Raw genomic sequence first — 10,811 nt, 5'->3', positions numbered from 1 at the left:
AAAAAAAAAAAAAAAAAAAAAAAATCTGGGTGCGGTGGCACATGCCTGTGGTCCCATCTACTCCAGAAGCTGAGGTGGGAGGATTGCTTGAACTTGGGAGGTGAAGGTTGCAGTGAGCCAAGATCATGCCACGGCACTCCAGCCTGGGCAACAGAGCGAAACCTTGTCTCAAAAAAAACAAAAACAAAAAAACCCATATACATATATATCTCATTTGTTGTCCTATTTAAGCTAATATTTTAATTTTCTTTGCTTCACAGAAGTTGTATGCTATTGTTTTCTAGAAAAGGTTGTAAAGGCCAGGTGTGGTGGCTCGCACCTGTAATCCCAGCACTTTGGGAAGCCGAGGTGGGTGGATCACTTGAGGTCAGGAGTTCAAGACCAGTCTGACCAATAAGGTGAAACCCCGTCTCTACTAAAAATACAAAAAAAAATGTATTGGCCGGGCGTGGTGGCAGGCACCTGTAGTCCCAGCTACTTGGTGGGCTGAGACAGGAGAATTGCTTGAACCCGGGAGGCCGATGTTGCAGTGAGCCGAGATCACGCCACTGCACTCCAGCCTGGGCGACAGAGTAAGACTCCGTCTCAGAAAAAAAAAAAAAAAAAAGATTGTACAGGTTTTAGTAGATGGTCCAAAAAAACAAAACAAAACAAAAAGATTTTTAGTAGATGGTCTATTACGAGCTTTTTTAATTAAAATTTTTTTTTCCTCTCTAGGAAGTGAAAGTACTTAGTATTGATCAAAGAAATTTCAAATTACGATCAATTGGGTAAGTTTTGATGAAAGTCTTTTAAGTTAAAGTTATATTCTTCATTGAATTCAATGGGCAAGGAAACAGAGGGCCACTTGCAGATTGAGTTTTGTGGGATGCCTAAGGGCTTGGAAGACCAGAAACTTATCAAAATAAAGTTGATTTTAATTGTTAAATCTGATTCCCAATTTGTTGATTTTTAGGGAGAGAATACAAATAATTGCTAAATGGCACAGCATGAAGCCCAGCTTAGTGGATGGGAAACACTGACACATTTTTTTCTGATACATCTCACTTCTAGACCTGTTTAAATCGGTTCCTTCTATTAACAAATCGTACTTTTCTTTTCCTTCTAGAGTTTGCAAACACTTAGTTAGGTCACTTTGACTGGACTTGTCTCTCAGGTTTCTTTAGTCACTTAATTATATTTTTTAGGTTTAAAAAATTTTTTTTTTTTTTTTTAGATAGGGTCTTGTTCTGTCACCCAGGCTGGAGTACAGTGGTGCGGTCACGGCTCACTGCAGCTTCAGCCTCCTGGGCTCAAGGGATCCTCCCACCTCAGCCTCCTGAATAGCTGGGACCACCAAGTGCACCACTACGCCTGGCTGACTCTTTTGTTTTCTGAAGAGATGGGGTCTCCCCATGTTGCCCAGGCTGGTCTCAAACTCCTGGGCTCAGGCAGTCCTCTGGCCTCAGCCTCCCAAAGTGCTGAGATAACAGGCATGAGCCACTGTTTCTGGCCCTCCTAGGTTATTTTTACATACAACTTTTAAATTTTATTTTCATTTATTTTTTATTTGTTTTTTTTTTTTTGAGACAGAGTCTCGCTCTGTTGCTCAGGCTAGAGTGCAGTGGCGTGATCTCAGCTTACTGCAACCTCCACCTCCTGGCTTCAAGTGATTCTTCTGCCTCAGTTTCCCGAGTAGCTGAGATTATAGGCGCCTGCCACCACGCCCAGCTAATTTTTTGTATTTTTAGTATAGACGGTGTTTCACCATGTTGGCCAGACTGGTCTCAAACTCCTGACCTCAGGTGATCTGCCCACCTCGGCCCTCCCAAAGTGCTGAGATTACAAGCCTGAGCCACTGCGCCCGGCCTCATTTATTTTTTTAGAAATGGGTTCTCATTCACTATGTTGCCCAGGCATCCTCCAAGTCCTGGGCTCAAGTGATCCTCCTGTCTTGGCTTCCTGAGTAGCTGGGACAACAGGTGCACACCACCACACCTGGCTCAATTTAATTTAATTTAATTTATTGATTTATTTGAGACAGGGTCTTGCCCTGGCCCCCAGGCTGGAGTGCAGTAGTGTAATCATGGCTCACTGCAGCTTTGAACTCCTGGGCTCAAGTGATCTCCTTCCTTAGCCTCCCAAGTAGCTGGAATTACAGGTGCGCACTACCATGCCCAGCTAATTTGTTGTTGTTGTTGAGACAGAGTCTTGCTCTGTTGCCCAGGCTGGAGTGCAGTGCTGCAATCTTGGCTTGCTGCAACGTCTGCCTCCAGAGTTCCAGCGATTCTCCTGCCTCACCCTCCTGAGTAGCTGGGATTACAGGCACCTGCCACCATGCCTGGCTAATCTCAGCTAATTTTTTATTTTTTATAGAGATGGGGTCTTGCTGTGTTGCTAGACTGGTCTCTAACTCCTGTGGCCCCATTTTATATTGAATTTCATTCAATTCTTTTTTGTAAAGTGAGATCTTTTATTATCTTCACCTCTGTGTTGTTGTTGTTGTTGTTGTTTAATGAGTAAAGAAACAGACTTGCTGGGTGCAGTGGCTCACGCCTGTAATCCCAGCACTTTGGGAGGCCAAGGTGGACGGATCACGAGGTCAAGAGATTGAGGCCATCCTGGTCAACATGGTGGAACCCCATCCCTACTAAAAATACAAAAATTAGCCAGGTGTGGTGGTGGGCACCTGTCATCCTAACTACTTAAGAGGCAGGATAATCGCTTGAACCCAGGAGGTAGAGGCTGCAGTGAGCCAAGATCGCGCCTCTGCACTCCAGCCTGGCAACAGAGCGAGACTCCGGCTCAAAAAAAAAAAAAAAAAGAAACAGGCTTGTCCAAAAGTACTAGCTAATATGTGTTTGAACAGAATTTTAAAACTTTGCTCTTTCTACTACACCACGTTGTGATCTTCAGTCACATTAGTATCAAAGGCAGAGAGGAGACTGATCCCAAGTTCTAGATTACTTTTCTAGGGCCTTCTATATACAGATCATGGATACTTTTAGAAAAGTTGTAAAATGCAAACCAAGTTCGGACCGCATTATAGAGTCTAGTATTTTGCCTTTGGTAATCAGACTTGCTTTCTGCAATGGGAGGTATTATTTAATTAGTTTTTTTTTTCTTTTTTGTTTCGTTTTTGCTGTTTTTGTTTTGAGAGAGGGTTTTGCTTTGTCTCTCAGCCTGGAGTGCAGTGGCATGATCATGGCTCACTGCAGCCGTGACCTTTTGGGCTCAAGCAGCCCTCCTACCTCAACCTCCCACGTAGTTAGGACTACATACATATGCCACCATGCCTGGCTAATTTTGTTGTTGTTGTTGTTGTTTTACATTTTTTGTAGAGACAGGGTATCACTACATTGCCCAGGCTGGTCTCTAACTCCTGAGCTCAAGTTATCTTCCTGCCTCAGTCTCCCAAAGTACAGCTGTGAGCCACTGCACCCAGCCTACTTAACTAGTTTCATAACTCTGAGGATAGTAAAAATTTTGAATATGGTACTACTCTGTTTTGAAACAATATTTATTAAACAATGTTTATTGAGATTCCACCATAGGTACACTATATTGGGGCACATTTATTTTGAGATCAACTATCAACCTTTTTTAAAGTTTTTAAAATTAATTTTTTTGTTGTTTTTTTAGACAGTCTTACTCTGTTGCCCAGGCTGGGAGTACAATGGCGTGATCTTGGTTCACTGCAATGTCCGCCTCCTAGATTGAAACCATTCTTGTGCCTCAGCCTCCCGAGTAGGTGGGACCACAGGCGCATACCACCATGCCTGCCTAATTTTTATATTTTTAGTAGAGACGAGGTCTCACCATGTTGGCCAGGCTGGTCTTGAACTCCTGGATTCACCTACCTCTGCCTCTCAAAGTGCTGGGATTACAGGTGGGAGCCACCATGCCTGGCCATATAATTAAATTTTTTTTTTTTTTTGAGACAGAGTCTCGCTCTGTCGCCCAGGCTGGAGTGCAGTGGTGCGATCTCAGCTCACTGCAATCTCCGCCTCCCGGGTTCAAGCAATTCTCCTGCCTCAGCCTCCTGAGTAGTTCAGATTACAGGTGCCCACCACCATGCCTGGCTAATTTTTGTATTTTTAGTAGAGACGGAGTTTCACCATGTTGGCCAGGCTGGTCTTGAACTCCTGACCTCAGGTGATCTTCCCGCCTTGGCCACCTAAAGTGCTAGGATTACAGGTATGAGCCACTGTGTATGACCTTTTTTGTTTTGCTCTGTCGCCTAGGCTGGAGTGCAGTGGTACGATCTCGGCTCACTGCAACCTCTGCCTCCTGGGTTGAAGCGATTCTCCTGCCTCAGCCTCCCAAGTAGCTGGGATTACAGACATGCGCCACCACACCTGGCTAATTTTGTATTTTTAGTAGAGACAAGGTTTCTCCATGTTGGTCAGGCCGGTCTCGATCTCCTGACCTCAGGTGATCCGCCCACCTCAGTCTCCCAAAGTGCTGGGATTACAGGTGTGAGCCACCACGCCCAGCCTGTAATTAAAAATTTCTTTTGAGGCAGAGTCTTGGCCTGACACCCAGCCTAGAGTGCAGTGGTGCAATCACAGCTCACTGCAGCCTTGACTTCTGGGCTCAAGCAGTCTTCCTGCCTCCTCCTCTTGAGTGGCTGGGACCGCAGGCATGTGCCACCACATCCAACCAGTTTTTTTTATTTTTTAATTTTATGTACAGATGAGGTCTCCTTATGTTGCTCAGGCTCTTCTCAAACTCCTGGGCTCAAGCGATCCTCCCTTTGGCCTCCCAAAGTGCCAGGATTATAGGTGTGAGCCACCGCGCCTGGCCTTAACTATCAACCTTGAGAGCAAATGATGACCACTGTACACACGTCCATCAACAGCTGTATCTTCTGACAAATCAAAGTGAAACTTAACAACTCCCTGACCCCACCTGTCTCTTTTGGCTTTCTAGCATGTTAACCACATTTACAAGGCTTATTTTAAAATATATAAAGAGAGAACAAATCTTAATCATGTTTTAATTTGTATTCTCAAGGTGGGGAGAAGAATTTTCATTGTCCAAGCACCCTCAGGTATGTTTTAAAACTCAGCCATTAAGAACATGAAAAATTTCCTTACCATAAAGTTCATATACGTGACAGTCAACTTCAGTTAGTTCTAGCTGGTGTAAAGTCATAAGTTTTTCTCAAAGTTCTCTGACCTGTCTGGATATATTTTGTTAAAATACTGTGATTATATACACCTGATTTAGTGAATGAGGAGTCAGCATTGGGTTTTAGGGTCACATTTGTTCAGATTATTGTGGGATTTGAAATTCCCTTTGCCTTTTTGACCTTTGATTTCTTCTCCTATAATAAAGATGTTGGACTAGATGTTCTCTATTGTACCTTCTACTTTCTGTGTGTCTCTAGATTCTGTATTTGCCGACCTGTATGGCCTCACTCTATGATAGGAAAATCTATTGGAACAGGAGTTGGCAATTTTTTTTTTCTGTAAAATGAACAGATAATGAATGTTTTAAGATTTGTGGGCCAAGAATGACAGAAGAGCAGCTACTCAGTGCCTCTGTTGTAGCACCAAAGCAACCATAGATAATACTTAAATGAATGAGTTCACTTGTATTCTAGTAAAACTTTTTTATGCCCATTGAAATTTGAATTTCTTATCATTTTCAAAAGTAATAAAATGTCATTGTTTTGATTTCCCCCTCCAACCATTTAAAAATGTAAAAATCAGGCCAGGCACAGTGGCTCAGACCTGTAATCCCAGCACTTTGGGAGGCCAAGGCAGGCAGATCGCTTGTGGTCAGGAGTTTGAGACCAGCCTGGCCAATATAGTGAAACCTAGCCTCTACTAAAAATACGAAAATTAGCTGGGCGTGGTGGCACGCGCCTGTAATCCTAGCTGCTCAGGCTGAGGCAGGAGAATCACTTGAACCTGGGTGGCGGAGGTTGCAATGAGCCGAGATCATGCCACTGCACTCCAACCTGGGTGACAGAGCAAGACTGGTCTCAAAAAAATAAAATAAAAATAAATAAATAAAGATATAAAAATCACTCTTACTTTATGGGACTGTACAAAAAGAGGCAGTTTGGCCTGTGGGCTATATATATTTTGCTGACCCCTGTGTTTAGGCCAGATAGTCATAGGTCACTTAACTACTGGGATACATTCTGAGAAATGCATCTTTAGGCGATTACGTCATTGTGCAAACATCATAAAGTGTACTTACACAAACCTAGATGGTATAACCTATGCTGTATGGTATAGCCTATGGCTCCTAGGCTACGAACCTGTACAACATGTTACTATACTGAATACTATGGGCAGTTGTTACACATTGGTAAATATTTGTATGTTTATATTTCTAAATACCAAAAAAAGGTATAGTAAAAATACAGTATTATAGGCTGGGCATGGTGGCTCATGCCTGTAATCCCAACACTTTGGGAGGCTGAGGTGTGAATCACCTGAGGTAAGGAGTTGGAGACTAGCCTGGCCAACTTGGTGAAACCCTGTCTGTACTAAAAATACAAAAATTAGCTGGGTGTGGTGGCGGGTGCCTGTAATCCCAGCTACGTGGGAGGCTGAGGCAGGAGAATCACTTGAACCTGGGAGGTGGAGGTTGCAGTGAGCGGAGATCGTGCGCTAGCACTCCAGCCTGGGCAACAAGAGTGAAATACTGTCTCAAAAAAAAGAAAAAGGTATTATAATCTTCTCAGACCACCATCATATATACAGTTAATCATTAACCAAAATGTTGTTATGCAGCACAAAACTGTATTCTAAATTCATATTTGCCTTTGGAAGTATTCAGAATGAATCGTGAGCAAATTAATTTCATTTACTCCTGAGAGTTTTTGTTTATGTGAGACAGTGCCTTGCTATGTTGCCCAGGCTGATCTGAAACTCCTAGGCTCAAGCAATCCCCCCACTTCAGTCTCCTGAGTAGCTGAGCTTATAGGTGCATACCACCAATTCCAGCTTGGTACTCCTAACAATTTTTTTTTTGTTTTTTGAGACGGAGTCTCATGCTATTGCCCAAGCTGGAGTGCAGTGGTGTGATCTCAGCTCACTGCAACTTTTGCTTCCCAGGTTCAAGCAATTCTCCTGCCTCAGCTTCCCGAGTAGCTGGGATTACAGGCACATGCCACCATACCCAGATAATTTTTTGTATTTTTAGTAGAGATGGGGTTTCACCATGTTGGCCAGGCTGGTCTCGAACTCCTGACCTCGGGTGATTCACCTGCCTCAGCCTCCCAAAGGAGGCATGAGCCATCACGCCCAGCCAACAGTTTTTATTATTTCTTTTTTCCGAGACAGTCTTACCCTGTCACCCAGGAGGGAGTGCAGTGACACAATCTCTGCTCACTGCAACCTCCCCTTCCTGGGTTCAAGGGCGTCTCGTGTCTCAGCCTCCTGAGTAGCTGGGATTGCAGGCGCACGCAACCATGCCCGGCTAATTTTTGTATTTTAGTAGAGATGGGGTTTCACCACGTTGGCCGGACTGGTTTCGAACTCCCGACCTCAGGTGATCCACCCACCTCGGCCACCCAAAGTGCTGGGATTATAGGCGTGAGCCACCGCACCCAGCTACTTCCTATTTTTTGAATGAATGAATGAATGAATGAATAATCAAATAACTTTTTTTTTTTGAGATGGAGTCTCACTCTGTTGCCCAGGCTGGAGTGCAGTGGCGCAATCTCAGCTCACTGCAACCTCCGCCTCCCAGGTTCAAGTGATTCTCCTGTCTTAACCTCCTGAGTAGCTGGGATTACAGGTGCACGCCACCACGCCCGGCTAATTTTTGTATTTTTAGTAGAGGTGGGGTTTCACCATGTTGGTCAGGCTGGTCTCAAACGCCTGACTTCAGGTGATCCGCCTGCCTCGGCCTCCCAAAGTGCTGGGATTACAGGCGTGAGCCACTGCGCCCAGTCAGTCAAACAACTTTTCAAAGCAAAAAGGAATGTTTTACAAATAGCTTATTAAAACATCTGGTTCCTGGAATATTTCTTGGTTTAAAAATACCTTCCTGGTTTTAATATTGTCTTTACCTTCTCTCCATGAATCCATATTCCATCCATCTATCCATGAGTTTATGCATGCATTCAGCAAATGCTGAATCAAGTGCCTCTAGTGTTTCAGACATTTTTTTACTCACTCAAGGTAGAAATGTAATAGGATAAGTGAAGTCTCTGCCCTCACGGAGTTTAAAATGTAGTGGAAGAAGTGAGCCAGACAAACATGTAAACACATAATTTCAGATAGTGACCAGTGCCATCAGGATAAGATAAGAGTGGTTGGAGGAGGGGAGGGGGTCAGAAAATATATGTTTATTAACCCATTCTCACGCTGCTGATAAAGACATACCCGAGACTGAGTAATTTATAAAGGAAAGAGGCTTAATTGACACTCAGTTCAGCATGATTGGGGAGACCTCAGGAAACTTACAATCATGGCAGAAGGGGAAGCAAACCCTTCCTTCTTCACATGGTGGCAGGAAGAGAAGTGAGTGCTGAGCGAAGGGGGAAGCCCCTTTGAAAACCATCAGATCTCCTGAAAACTCACGCACTATCACTAGAACAGCATGGTGGAAACCGCCCCCATGATTCAATGATCTCCACCTGCTCCCTCCCACAATGCGTGGGGATTATGGGCACTACAGTTCAAGACGAGATTCGGGTGAGGACACAGCCAAAATATATCAGTATGTTTGAAAAAGTGATATTTGAGCAGAGGCAAGAGAGATAAGTGAGCATAAATATGGAAGAACTTTCCAGGTGAAGAAACAGGTGTAAAGGCCCTGAAATGAGATAAGTTGTGTTCATGGAACAGCAAGCTGGAGCTGAGAGTGAAGGTGTAATGTAGGAGATAAGGTTGTAGAGATAGGGCCACAGCCTCTTTGGTAAAATTTGGTAAGGCGGGTATAGGATCGAATACTTATGTATAGAAGTTGGCCTTCTGATGGGAGCAGGGACAAGCCATTCATTGCAGCCAGGGAGGCTAAGGTGAGTACAGATACAGCATGATGGTAGATTTGGTGGTAGGAAGATGCGTCAGTTCTTACTGAGTTGCTCTTACTTTCTCTAGGAAGCACAATTGATTGAGAGTGAGAATGAGGGAGGAATGATCACTAGAGGAGAAGGAAAAGAATTGTCTCAGAGAGTGAAAAAGGGAATTTATTGGTAATTGTAAGATTTTACTGCAAGTGCTGAATTCCTGTTTGAGATGTGTGGACATACACTCAGGGTGATAACAGTTAGCATGGTGTGTGCTGCCATAAGCAGACAGTTGAACTTGAATTAGGTTGTGGTTTTTGCCAGGTGATTGTGGCAGAGGAGAAAAAGCAGCGGCACTGCCACTTATATCCTTCTGTGAAATCTTCCTTTTTTTGTGTGGTGTACAGCTAGCAAATGTCATTTACATATTGCCTAATACATTTTATGGTGCACAGAACTATTGTAGATTCCTTTTGGAGCTGGAAAGAACCTGAGAGAACATCTAATTCTGTGGTTTTAAACTGGGGCAGGGTTGAGCAGTGTCTTGTATCAGAGACGTGTGGAGAGCTTTTGACCTGGGAAAGTAGGGAAAGTATATCTTACTCTTCAGCTAGACTTGGAAAGAGAAGAGTCCCAAGAGGTGAATTGAGTGTTGGCAGCTGAGGAAAAGAGAATAGGTTGAGTTCCTAAGGCCTAGATCAGAGTGTAAGGAGGTGGTTTGGGTTTCAGAAGGAGCCCTGAGCCAAATAGTAGAAAAGCTTGTGTTCTTTGATTCAACCCATTTGTTTTTTTTTTTTTAATCATCCTCAAAAGCTTTTACTTTTTTTTTTTCCAACTTTTATTTTAGGTTCATGGGGTGCACATGCAAGTTTTACATGGGTACATTGCGTGTTGTGGAGGTTTAGTGTACAGATAATTTTTCACCCAGGTAATCAGCGTAATACCTGATAGGCAGTTTTTCGATCAGCAGACCCGGTGTCTCGTTTCCCTCTTTGTGTTCATGTGTACTCAATGTTTGTGTCCCTCTTAAATATATGGAAACGTGGTATTGGTTTTCTGTTCCTGCATGAATTCACTTAGGATTATGGCCTCCAGCTCCATCCATGTTGCAAAGGACATGAGCTCATTCTTTTTTATGGCTGTGTAGTATTCCATGGTGTATATGTATCACATTTTCTTTATCCAGTCTACCATTGATGGGCATGTGGGTTGATTCTATGTCTTTGCTATTGTGAATAGTACTGCAGTGAACATACCTATGGATGTGTCTTTATGTAATTTAACCCATTTTATAAATGAAAAACTGATGTCCAGACAGGCCAAACAATTTCTATACCCAGGTGGAAACAAAGCCAGGATTAGAGTTCCATGTCCCAACTCCATTGTGCATGTGTTGCCTCTCATTTTTCTTGGATCCCTGTATACTATGCTAATTTCATAACGAATTGTTTCATGTGAGTTTTCATTTTCAAAATACTAAAATTTTACTTTCTGCCGATTGTTGCTAGAGTTAATGATTATGATTTCAATATCCTATTTTCCTATTTTTTTTTCTCTAACCCCAACTTTAGGGAACAGAAGTCAAAGCAATAACATATTCGGCAATGCAGGTCTATGATGAAGAGAAGCCAGAAGTTTTTGTGATCATTGACATTTAAGACACCAAAAAAGAAAAGACTCCTATGAATAACTGCTTTTTTTTTTTTCCTTTTGAGAAGACACTATGAATTAAATTCTACAGCGTCTTTCGATACGTGGAAATTTGTAGAACAGAAATGTTTTAGTTAAAGTGTGACTTTCAGAAAGGGAAAATCAGGGTATAGCCTTGGTCTATGGTCCCCAAATAATCAGA

At 43.0% G+C, this 10,811-nt stretch overlaps 1 protein-coding gene across 2 annotated transcripts in view; it reads left to right on the top strand.

Moving 5' to 3' along the window:
- ZBTB8OS (zinc finger and BTB domain containing 8 opposite strand) overlaps window positions 1-10,646 on the top strand; it is a 39,214-nt gene extending 28,568 nt beyond the window's left edge. Inside the window, exons 5-7 of one of the 2 annotated variants that reach the window (XM_017884436.1) lie at window positions 718-770; window positions 4,996-5,032; window positions 10,531-10,646. In XM_017884436.1, coding sequence (XP_017739925.1) covers window positions 718-770; window positions 4,996-5,032; window positions 10,531-10,617 — 177 coding nt within the window. In that variant the 3' untranslated portion in view covers window positions 10,618-10,646. The remainder of the gene's footprint in view (window positions 1-717; window positions 771-4,995; window positions 5,033-10,530) is intronic. The other variant, XM_017884437.1, reaches the window with a different exon arrangement.
- Window positions 10,647-10,811: the final 165 nt, after the last annotated feature.

Source organism: Rhinopithecus bieti, unplaced genomic scaffold, assembly GCF_001698545.2.
Source record: "Rhinopithecus bieti isolate Rb0 unplaced genomic scaffold, ASM169854v2 scaffold_13029, whole genome shotgun sequence".
In the NCBI taxonomy this organism is placed as follows: Eukaryota; Metazoa; Chordata; class Mammalia; order Primates; family Cercopithecidae; genus Rhinopithecus; species Rhinopithecus bieti.
The sequence above is the reverse complement of the archived record's forward strand: the minus strand, read 5'-3'. Positions and strand labels throughout refer to the sequence as shown.